At 36.4% G+C, this 12,823-nt stretch overlaps 1 protein-coding gene across 2 annotated transcripts in view; it reads left to right on the top strand.

Moving 5' to 3' along the window:
* Positions 1-12,823, top strand: part of SPAG17 (sperm associated antigen 17) — a 236,943-nt gene that overhangs the window by 218,684 nt on the left and 5,436 nt on the right. For both annotated transcript variants that reach the window (XM_031967380.1, XM_031967379.1), the window contains exons 44-46: positions 2,557-2,699; positions 6,075-6,259; positions 11,060-11,120. In XM_031967380.1, coding sequence (XP_031823240.1) covers positions 2,557-2,699; positions 6,075-6,259; positions 11,060-11,120 — 389 coding nt within the window. The remainder of the gene's footprint in view (positions 1-2,556; positions 2,700-6,074; positions 6,260-11,059; positions 11,121-12,823) is intronic.

The following is a 12,823-nucleotide window of genomic DNA, read 5'->3' as shown; positions in this document are numbered from 1 at the left end:
AATTAGCTTGTGAAGGAAATCAAAGATGCAGGTGTGCATAAATATAGGGACTGGGAATTCAATGTAATGGTTTTTAGTCATCTCCCAGAGTTCTTTTTCTGGGTATAGCTAGTTCAGTTCATTACTGCTCCATTAGAAATGATTTGGTTGATCTCGTTGCTGAGGATGGCCTGATCCATCAGGACTGGTCATCATCTAGTATTGTTGTTGAAGTATATAGGGGCTCTCTTTTCATATGATATAGACTTTGAGCCAAAACTTAAAGCTGAGTACTTAAAGACACTAATATTTGCAGTCAGATGGAAAAAGTCAAGACAGATAAATGATGGGAGCCTTTTATGATAAAGTAATGTTTCCTCATTTTTATAATGTTATTGAATCTTGAAGTATCTTTGAGATATAGTAGATTAAAAAACTAGCCTCAGAGACAGAAAAACCTGAGTTCAAGTCACTTTAGTGTTTTTAGACCAATGGTATCAAACTCAAGCACTTGTGATGCCCAGATAAAAAGAGGCCTAAACCAGATTAAAATATAATGTTTCACACACTAAATGAAAATTTAAATTTTGTTGAGTTGTTGAGTCATTTCAGTCATGATGACTTTTCATGACTCCACTTGGGGATTTTCTTGGCAAAGGAAGGTTTGCCATTTCCTTTTCCAGGTCATTTGACAGATGCAGAAACTGAGGCAAACAGGGTTAATAAAACTAATGTCTGAGGCTAGATTTGAACTCAGAAGAATGAGTTTCCTAACTCCAGACTCCTCATGGCTCTATCCACTGCACTACCTCACTGCCTTCAATACAATATAGATAATGTAAATTTGAGTTTTTCTAAATGGTATTCAATCAATTAAAGTTAAAGGCCTGCTTTTGTTTGATATAACTGAAGGAAAAATTTATTTTGTTTTGGTTGTGTGAATTAGCAAATCTAGTTATTTACAGTTTAATTTAAAATATCAGAATTAAAATTTAGGGACAAATAGTGATAAGTTGTCATTATATTTATTTGAATATTTGGAAGAATATTTAAATTTTACTTTTATCCCTTGATTAAACATATCCAGAGAAACAGACCGACATAGAAAGAGAGAAAGGCAGAAACAGAGACAAAGAAAGGAGGGACTTTTTCACTTTGCATGTTCCTTTAAATGATGTAAAATCTTTTGAAATGAGCTAAATAGTAGATTCTTCCCCATGAATCATTTTTTAATAAAAAACTAGAAGATAGATCCTTTTCTGTTCTGTAGTATCAATTACTTGCCAAATCCTATTAATTTTGCTGACAGAATTCACTACCAGGATCCCTCAAGGAGAAAAATATCAAGGTAAACAGCATCTCCCTCCAGATAAAATTTCAATTTTTGTTGAGGCTCCAGGATAACCTCAGAATAAAGTGATAGGCAAGTGAGTCAAATGGGTAGTCCATAGATATAATCAATGATTATATATCTCTGCTGAAGGACACCTATTTCTCTGATCTACTCCCAGCCAGGGGGAACTATGGGAAGCTAAATCAATTAGGGGGATCTTTCCACAAGGTTTGTATTTATACTAGGACATATCCAAGCAAAAACTAGATTTCTAGGCTAAAATAAATTAGCAAATGGTCTGCATTTCAGAACCAGGTGCCTGAGACCACGCTAGAGCTACTCTACTGAGAGCTGAGTCAGAGCCAAAGTAGAAAGAGAGTGGATGAGAGGATATCATACTAACAGATTGGCACAAAATCACTTTACAAGCTAAAGATCCTATTTGTATAATGCTGTTCTTGAAGACCAATATGTTACAGTTTTTCTAAAGGCAAATGGGAGGTCTGGAAAATTGGGAAGGATGTTGTGGCTGTTGAGTCTCTGAGGGATTTTGGACCACAGTCAAATTTTTTTAAAGGTATGTTTTCATTAGTCAGATCTAAAAAGAGACTTTTTTCCAGATGGGTGAAGTAAAGTATTTTATGTATTTTTATGACATGATTTACTGCTTCTTTTAATCTCTAAGAACAACTAAACATGTTAAAGAAGGAAACTTTGCTAATGAGAAATAGCTTCCCCTTTATTAAAGACATTATATTCTAAGTTTTCTCATCCCTATCATATATCTTCCTGAATTCCTCAATTTGTGGGGCTCAGAAACTCTTCCTAAAATCCCTCTCCATTATGGAACACTTCTTTCCTACAAGCCCCCAATTTTTTTTTAAACATCATCTTGTCTGGAAAATCTTTATGCCACCAAAACCTTATGTAGTTCTATAGTCACCTTATTTATTCACTTTTTAAGGTTTTCATTTATCATTTTTCCAACTAGACAATTGTGCATTTCTTCACATTTTGCAGCATTTAGCAAAAAAAGCTTCACCCTTAAAAGGAAATTGTTCATGTTGATTAGCGGATAATGTTAATTAAACTCTTCTTAAACTTACAATTAAACTTCTTATATTATCATAATTTATTCACATGTCTGTATTTCTAAGCTTTTCTTTGTGCTACTGTAAAGCAATAATAAAAACCATGTCTGGAAAGACTAATCTAGTTAATTAAAACACCTTTTTTTCCAAAAGATTCTGATTCCACATGGATGCCCATGAAGATTCCCACTCAGTCACTGCTGCAAAATGCTGCTGGACAACCAAGGAAGGAGAAAGTAAAGCTACCTAGTTACTTGAAAAATTCTAAGCCAAAGAAGTCTATACCCCTTAAGAAGGTAAAGCCAAATTTTCTTGGATGTAGGGGGGAAATGTTGCATTATTGCCATTACTGGTCTCTAGCAGCAGCTGTAGGATATATAGAATATACCCAAAGTACTCTCCATCAGTGTCCATAGCCAAAGTAGCTAGCTCATGGTAAGTCCATTGAGGTATCCCAGAGAGGAAAACTGCTAACTTCCTACACTGCAGTGCTGTGCACAGAGGGTTTTGATCCAGGGTAATCCAAAAGGCTTTTCTTAAGAACCAATTGCATCATACCACACTATGAAGATAAGCTGAAACATAAATATGTTTGGAATCTTTGAAGATAGAAAGATTTCAAATCTATTAGTCAATTTAGTAGAGTAACTCTATAAGTTGTAGGCGTGTGAAGTCATAACCTGGGCTCATACTTATGGATTCTTACACTAGAGGCTTCATTCTTGGATCTAGGCAGACTACAGTCCCATCCAAGAGATCCAATCCAATCTAGTCATCATTTATTGAGCACCTACTATGTGCCAAGCACTGTGTTAAGTGTTGGGAGTGCACTTTCACTTCACATCTACTGCTCTACCTGTTTTAAATCAGGTTTCCTCTTGTGTACAATCCCCTCCTACCCATTAAATTATGAAAGTAGGGATTGTCTTTTCTTTTCTTTTCTTTTTTTATATTTTTCTCCAGTTACATGTAAAACAATTTTAATATTTTTTAAAAATGAGTTTCAGATTCTCTCCCTCTCTCCCTCTCCATCCAACCATCTTACTTTTTATTAAAAATAAAATGTACTGCCTCACACAAGATTTGACTCATCAATCTATAAATCAATCATTAAAGACTTGTTAAATCATATGTTATAGGCAGTATGAGAAGACAAAATTAAATTAGGCGCTGTACTCTAGGAATTTACATCCTATTGAGGGTAATAATATATACATATAAAAATCTATAAAGAACATACAAAAAATAAATACAAAGTCATTTTTAGGGGGAGGATGAATAGTAAGTGTAAGAAATATTGCATGTTTTCAACAAAGATCTTTAAGTATCACTTTAATCAACTAATACCCAGGTCCTGCTGATAAATATGGAAGAATGATATCAGATACTTTGAAGAGCACATATGCTGTTTTGCAATAAAGTTAACTCTCCTACAATGCCTCTTCTTAGAATTCAACATTCCTATGATCACATAATTGCTAAATTGCTATTCATGCACAAAATGACAATGAAATGTTTCCTAGCTCTGGTTCCTTTTGACCATTGACAGAGACAGAAAAGAAACTAAATGTTTTTGTTCCATCAGGGTAGAATGGTGATAACACATAATATCTCTTTGCCCTGTTTTTCCTTTCCCGCCAATTTTTTGCTGTCTCTTTCCTCTCATCTTGGATTTGGAAGTTAAATCATTTGATTGAATTCAACAGCATTATATATATATATATATATATATATATATAGAATATAGCAATATTAAAGTTGAAGAGGAAATAATAGAAAGTTCTCATTCTAAATCATGATACAGTGCATAAAGTATCTGGAGGCATTTTACCAAGACTAACTCAAAATTTGTATAAATATAATTGCAAACACCCCTGAAAGAAATATTCAAATTGATCTGCAGTTTTATTGTTTTGGAGCTCTTGCTAGTGACAACCCCTCTAACTTTTTGCTGATACATTCATTTAGTGGGCTAGTGATCTTAATTTCTTTTGATAGAGCTAATGGGGTAATCTGAGCATCTGTCATCCCATCATGTAACCAGCCCATCTTTGTAATATACTATCCCTTAATGAAGTCTTTTGCTCTTCTTTTTAAAAGTTTTTCTTTGTTTAAATATTACTGTCTGCTCATACATACCATGTACCATTCCATTGCCCTCAGGATTATATTCATTTTTAGTTCTTTATAGATTCCTATATTCCATGTCTTGCTGTCATGCAACATGCTTCCATTAGGATGTTTTGTTAAAAAGATGAGGCAACTAGGCATGGGTAGGCACACACTTGTAATCCTTGCTAATAGGGAGGCTGAGGCTGGTGAATTACTTAAATTCAGGAGTTCTGAGCTACGCCAATTAGGTATCTGTACCAGTATTAACATGGTGAGTTCCGAGAGTTGGCAGTAAAGAATTAAGACTACTTAAGAAGGAGACAACTAGTCCAGATTAGAGATGAAGTAGATCAAAGCGTTTATGACATCATATGTGAGATTGGGCTTATGGCTGGCTGTTGTTATTTCTAGTCTGGGGAAGATATGGAGATACAATCTCAAAAAAAGAAAAAAAAAAGCTTAATTTCCATGGAAACCTTGGGAGTTAATTAAAGGATCTTTGTAATTTCCTAATTGCAAGACAACCTACTTTCCTTCTGTTCAATATTGGGCATAATTAATCCATCCAGGCTATTTATTTCAAATGTAAATATCTGTGAATAAACTTTATTCATTTTCCATCCAATATATGTCATAATGGATTGTTCGTTTACTTGGTCTTTCTTTTGTGGATGCCCAGGTCAAAATTTTTGAATAGTGACATATCTCTTCCAAGAATCTATGCAATGTCTCAGGGCTTGATGCAACCAGCACAATGTCATCTGTAGACAGGAGCATCTAAGGGTCCATCTGGATTTGGAGCCAGGAAAACTTGAATTCAAAATCTGCCTCAGACGCTTACTAGCTGTAGGAACCTGGCCAAGTTTTACTTCTCTGGGAGTCATACTCCCTCTTTTAACTGATTTCTGAAGAAATTTCCAGTTCTAGAACTAGGATCTTGAGTATCTCAAAGAGTGGAACTTTGGGTTCTGACACTAATGGATGGTTTAAGCTTAAACTGAATCATAGTATCAATTCTGATACATGTGGCTCTCTTCAACAATGACATGATTCAGACCACTTCCAATGATTTTTTGATGAAGGGAGCCATCTGCACCCAGAGAGAGGACTATGGGAACTGAGTGTGGTTCACAACATAACATTTTCACTTTTTTGTTGTTGTTTGCTCGCATTTTCTTTTCTTTCTTATTTTTTTCCTGTTAGATTTGATTTTTCTTGTGCAGCAAAATAATTGTATAAATATGCATGCATATATTGGATTTAACATATATTTCAACCATGTTTAACATATATTGGACTACTTGCCATTTAGGGGAGGGGTGGGCAAAGGAGGGGGAGAAGTGGAATACAAGGTTTTGTAAAGGTTAATGTAGCAGAATTATACATGCATATGTCTTGAAAAATAAAAAAGCTTTAATAGTTTTTTTAATTGAATCATAGTATTACAGTTGTTAACTTTGGCTTTCCCCTCTGTGGAGCTTGCAATTTCTTTAGTTTCATATAAAATTTTTGAACTTAAGCCTGCAAATCATTCTACAATTCTCATCCTTTAAATACAGGTAGAAGACTGTGTCGGGGGGCGAGTATACACATCCTCAATTGCACGTGCTGCCATGAACAATACAAAACAATCCTCTTTCGTCTTTCATTTAATTCCACCAGAGGTGAACTTTGGTATCTTGAAGGAGGGACACACCTATATAACCACAGTGAAGCTAAAAAATGTTGGTGTGGATTTCTGCAGGTAAGGCTGCCACTCACTCAGTTGTAATATTTATTAGTATGAGAGCCATCAGTGTTAGTGTACTGATCCATATTATCACAATGTCAGTTGTTGTTAAAGTAATCATTGTCAAATCAAGCTCTCCTTACTCCTCCTCATCACCCTGATCTTTACTGTGCCAGGTTGGGTAATAGAAAACAGGACATTTAAGCTTTTCATATATATCGCTTAGGTACTTGCTCAACATGTCTCTTCAGTTTCAGTCATGTAGATTTGTCCTTGCTTCTGTTTTGTCAAATTGCCTGATTTGGAAGTGATTTACAGGACAAGGATGAAGAGGTGTTCAAAGTTCCCGAACCAAGGCAATTTATCTTTTTCTTGAGGTAGCCCAGTGGAATAGACAAAGCACTAAACTGGAAGTCAGGAAAACAAGGCATGAGTCCCGCTTCCTATGCTTACTTGCTTACTCACTGTGATACTGGGCAAATCATTCAATTTCTCTCAACTTCAGTGATGAAGGAATGAACTGATGACAAGAAGAATGTTTTATGCAATGGTATAGCGATAGATAAGAGTGCTAAATTCAGTTTGACTTGGAACACAGAGATCAGGAAGGGGAGTGGTATGAAATGAAATTGTGTGAATGTGTCTGGGTGATTTACAACACTGGTGAAAGCTTGATGCCCTGAAGAACCTTTGGCATTTCAGATGGGGAAGGTTGAGAGAGTATCTACTAAGACTTGTCAATTAAGGTTATTTGTCAGCTTAGTTTGACAATCACATAAAACTGTGAGCTGGTATTTGAAGGATCCTCAGAGCATGTTCAGCTCCCATGGGCTACATTCTCATTTCCTTTATGTATCCCTATATTTTCTCACAAAGCTGACCTTGGAAGTCTTCAAGAGCCATACACATGGGGGAAATCAATCTGGGTTTGGAAATGAAAACATCAAGTGTTTCATTTCCAGTTTAAAATAAATTCTTAAAATTTTAGAGCAGGGAGGAAGATATGGGCTTTTTCTTTCTTTTAATTTTTTAATAATTTTATTTTCCCCAGTTACATGTAAAACAATTTTAGCATTTGTTTTTAAAACTCCGAGTTTCAGATTCTTTCCCTTCCTCTCCACACCTTCCCCATTAAGAACGCACATGTGAAGTTATGTAAAACATTTCCATAAAGTTATGTTGCAAAAGAAAACATAAGATTCTCTGCCCCCTCCAAAAAAAAAAAACCCAAAGGGGGGAAAATGTATGCTGAAGTCTGTATTCAGACACAATCATTTCTTTCTTTGGCTACAGATAACAGTTTTCATCAAAAGTCTTTTAGAGTAGATTAGATCATTGTATTGCTGAGAATATCAAAATCATTCACAGCTGATCATCCCACAGTTTTGCTATTATTACATACACAATACATTTCATTTTGCTTGAGCTCATAGGATTTTCCAGGTTTTTTATGATAGCATCATACTCACCATTTTTTATAGAACAATAATATTCCATTACAATTATATACATAATTTTAGTCATTTCCCAACTTCCAAGTCTTTGTTCCAAGAAAATATCTGCTATAAATATTGTTTTCCTTTTTAGAAAATCCCTTTTGAGATTCATGACTAGTAGAGGAATTACTAGATTAAAGGTATGCATTATTTTATACTCCTTTGGACATAGCTCATATGTTTTGATCATTTACTAATTGGGAAATGGCTCTTTTTTTTTTTTTTTTTTTTTTTTTTTTTTTTTTTTTATAAATTTGACTCTGTTCCCTATCCATTTGAGAATTGAGACCATCAGAGAAATTTGCTTCAAAATTCTTATAATTACTATTACTAACTGTATTTCCTCTCTCCACTTAATTCTATTCTCTCTTTCCTTTCACCCTGTCCTTCCTCAAAAGTTTATTGCTTCTGACCAGCCGTTTTCCCATTATGCCCTCTCTTCTATTATCTTCCCCTCTTTCATGTTTCCCCTTCTCCTCCTACTTTCCTGCAGGATAAGACAGATTTATATATCCATATGAAATGTGTATATTATTTCCTCTTTGAATTAATTCTAATGAGAGTAGGGTTCATTCACTCTCTCCACTTCTTCCCCTCCATTGGAGTAGCTTTTTCTTGCTTCTTTTGTGGCAGATAATATATACTGTCCTCACTATTACGTCCCTTTCTCCCAATACATTCCTCTCTTATGCCCTGATTTTATCTTTTAAAGATTTTATCCCTTCATATTTAACTCACACCTGGGTCCTCTGTCCATATATACTCCTAATTGCCACAATAATGAGAAAGTTATGATTTACAAGTATCATCTTCCCATGTAGGAATGTAAACAGATAAACCTCGTTAAGTCCCTTATGGTTTCCCTTTCTTGATTACCTCCTTATGCTTCTCCTGAATCTTGTAAAGGCACCTAATCAACTTTAGCAATCCATCAGTCTCATCTTTCCAATAGTGGGGACTACAAACTTGCACCACTATGACCAGCACTGTTACAGTTCATTGGAGTAAAGTCTCAGCCTTCTGGAATGGACCTATTCCCACCCAAACTGACCATGTATCATCAATGCTGTCTTTTTCATCATTGGGCAAAGTTAATGAGTAAAGATAGGCTAGTTTCAAATAAAATCTATCCCTTCAGATTCTATCTCACTTAAGCTCAGAGTTTCAGGTTTGTAGACTTCAATCAGCAATTCGTTAAGTATGGGCCTTTCAGAGCCAACCCTAAAGTTAATTGGTTGGAGAGGTCAGGGTGAAGGTATGCTTTTTTTTTTTTTTTTTTTTTTTTTTTTTTTTTTGGCATTGCACTAGTCTCAGAGTCTTTAACCATCGTGCAAAACCCACAAACCACATGAGGGGAAAAAGTCTGGCTCACACTCTATATTAGCATGGAGGTTTACAAAGTTTCCTCAAATTCTGTATTCTTCCCATGTCTTCAAATGTGTAAACTCCCTAGCCAGCCAGTGCATTCCGGGATCCCATGCACCACTGATTTCCAAGAGAGAGAGGCCTCATTCTTTATCCTAATGATCTGGCAGTCAGCAGACCAACATTCATGCCATACACCATACTGAAACATGCAATCGGGTCCAAAAAGGAACTTTGCCCTGGACCCAGAAAACAGCTAATAAATGAAGTGAAGATTTATGTTCCAGTCACTTCTAACACTGATTGACTTTATGAGCTTATATTAAGAACTGTCTGAAGAAAGGTTGGGCAATCTGCCCTAAATACTGTTCCTAACTATTTGTTATTCTGATGGCCTGGAACTGCAAATTCAGTTCATAGGATCATAAAATCTAGAGTTAGCACTGGAAGGGACCTCAGAAGACTCTCAAGATGACTCCTCTTACAGAAGGGAAAATTTAGGTCCAGGGAAATGAAAGGACTTCCTAAAGATACCACAAATGGTAAAGGTGGAATTTGGACTTGGGTTCTCCAGTTGGACCCGTCTGATGTCTCCAAAACTATTGTTCTTCCCCCCATGCTCTCTCTCAGCCAGTTCAGTTCAAGAGCAATTATTAAACAAACTGTGCATGAAAAGCATCATGACATAATGAATAAAGACCCAGCCTTTGAATTAGAGAGATGGGTTTAAGTCTTGCCTCCAGCATCTGCTGGCTCCATGATCCTGAGCAAGTCACTTAATCTCTAACCCCTAGATTATGGATCTGCTTTGAGAGAGGAATTTTCCTCACTGGGAACTCTTTACATTGTTGAAATCAAAGTGCCAAAAATGTAGAAAGCACAGTAGGAGTTGTGGGGAGAGCCAAAGAAAAATTTTCTTTCTTGGTGATCTCATCTTCTGTGAGGTCCCTCTGTAGATCACTCTATTATCTACATATCCAGATCTCATCTCTCTATTAACTTTCAGTACCACATCTTCAAAGATTGTTGGACAACTCCATCTGAATATTCATAGGCACCTTAAACTTAACATAACCAAAACTGATCTCATTATCTTTGCCTCTGCAACCATCCTTCCATGTTTTTATTGAATTATCATCCTTCCATTTATCCAGGTTCACAAACTCACCTCCTCGCCCCACATTTAAAACTTGTTGCCAAGTCTTGTTGATGTCTTTCTCTACAACATCTCTCACATCCATGTCTTATTTCCACATGTCATCACCCTACCATCACCCTAGTTAAAGTGGCACCTGAGCTGAACCTTGAGGGAATTTAGAAATTCTAAAAATTTGTGGTCAGAACAAAAAACATTGGAGGTATGGGGGACAGTCTGTGCAAAGCATCAACATATGGTATTACTGAAGGACTTGTAAGTGACAAGTAGGACAATTCAAACAGAACATAGTTTGTCAGGGAAAACTATATGAAATATGCATGGAAAGGTAGGTTGCACTCAAATTGTGAAAAGATTTTAATTTATTAAGGGCCTACTGAATACAGGAGGAAGGAGAATGTTCCATGAAGACACAGAAAAGGGAGATAGAGTAATTGGTAAAAAGAACAGCAAGTGGTCCAGTTAATAGAAAGCTACTAAAAATTGGGGAGGGGGAGAAGGGGCAGAAGACTGATGTGAACAGAAGCCTCCCTGAAAAAGGTGAGTTCTTATATCTCACTATCACATCCTATTCACTGTAACTGCCATCATGAATTCTAGCTCTTATAGATACTGGCAGGATGGAGTGGACTTGGAGCCTTTATTTCTCCATCTGTAACAGAAGGATAATTCCTGTCTTATCTGCCTTATAAGATTATTGTTCAGTGGAACAAATAAGACAACTTAGAAAAGAGTGTAAAGCATTATATAAATATGAACTATTACTATTGCTCATTTGTAACAGTATTTTTGTATCAGATTTCAGGTGAAGCAGCCCCCACCCAGCACTGGACTAAAAGTGACTTACACACCGGGACCAGTAAGTTGTTGCAGACACTTCTGTGTATGACAGCCCACATGTGTTTCTGCCAATTAGTCAAACAGGCATTATGAGCACCTTTAATTGGCCAGGCACTGTGCTAAGTGCTATAGATATAAAGAAAGGCAGAAAAATAACTCCTCTTAAGGAGCTTGACATCTAATGGGGGAAGTAGAAGACCACTTGCAAACAATTATGTATGAATATGATATCAAAAGGACAAATAAGAAAGAAAGCAGGCATTAAAGTTAAGGAGGACTAAAAAAATCTTGCAGAAGAGGGGACTTTAGTTAAGACTTGAAGAAAGTCAGGGAAGTCACCAGGCAGAAATGAAAAGGAATTGTTGATTATGGTGTACTGATTTATTATTTTTTTGAAGACAGCCTTCCTCAGGGCAGCTAGATGGTACAGTGGACAGAACCCTGACCCTGGTATCAGGAGGACCTAAGTTCAAATCCAGTCTCAGATACTTAACACTTCATAGCTATGTGATCCTGAGCAAAATTATTTAACTCTAATTGCCGGGGGTGGAGAAGAGCCAATAAGAGAGGCTTCCTCCAATAGTTGCTAGAATATTGGATCTTGAGTCAGGAAGATGGGTTCAAATCCTACCTTTTATACTCAATATTGGTATTACTGTAGGCATGACACTCAATTTCTCATTCACCTTAATGACAGGAGACATTGTAAATTATCAAGGGCTACTGCTAGCCTTTATTTTTTTTAAGAGCTTATTAATTGAAATGATCAAATTTCTTGACAATTTAAAGCCTACATTAATCCAAATGGCATTCAGTGATTGCTCAAAAAGCAGGCCAATGTGTTAATTGTTCCCAAAGGAGTGTCTGAATTTCATTTCAGTTTTGTAGCTAACAGGATGAACTTTGGTTTATGGTTAAAAAAAAATCATCTAGACTTTGAGGCTGTGTAAATTGAGTCTCTGTTCTAACTGATTAAATGCCAGCATGAAATGAATTTGCTCAAAGCTTATGTAAACTTGTATGGTGGCAGTGGCCCAGGTTCCATTCTGTAGAATTTCACCAATTTCTTCTTTCATCAGGATTTTCCTAATTAGCTTAACCAAGAGGCAAGTATCAGTTTCCTTTGAAACAGAACAGCTGAATACTGTTAAACTCACATGCATTCACAAAGATAGTGAAAAGGTCTCATTGATTTTCTTCTCTTTCTTTTTTCCTTTCACCCTTCCTTTCCTTCTTTCTTTTTTTCTTCCTTCCTTCCTTCTTTAGAAAATCATATGTGTGTTGTTCTCTTCTTTAAAATATAATGGTTCTCTCTGGGAACAGGTTTCTCGGGGAGGTTTTCTGGAGGCAGCCTTAGTTTCAATTAAAAGTAATAATCACTCCAAATACAGCCAACTGATAAAATCCAAACGTTTATTTCTTATCCTTCCTTGGGCCCAGGTAGCTTTCTTAGAGGCCTCAGCTTTCCTTGGTTCTGAGAGCTCTAGCAGCTTTGTCCTTTGCTTCTGCCTCTGCTTTCTTCAGCCTCCAGCCAGCACCAAGGTGGAAGATGGAATGAATCTGACTCCACCTCAGAGAGTGGGCTTGTGGGCTTCCTCACAGAGTGCTCCTCTCTGACTCCTGGCAATGTTCCGAACTGAACTGACTCTGACTGGCTCACTGAAGCTCTTTTTATGCTCAGTGTAAAAGGTTGACTCCTCCTCCAAGAGTGGGATTATGGGA

This window comes from Sarcophilus harrisii, chromosome 4 (assembly GCF_902635505.1).
Source record: "Sarcophilus harrisii chromosome 4, mSarHar1.11, whole genome shotgun sequence".
Taxonomy (NCBI): Eukaryota; Metazoa; Chordata; class Mammalia; order Dasyuromorphia; family Dasyuridae; genus Sarcophilus; species Sarcophilus harrisii.
This window is presented reverse-complemented; position numbering and strand designations above follow the sequence as displayed.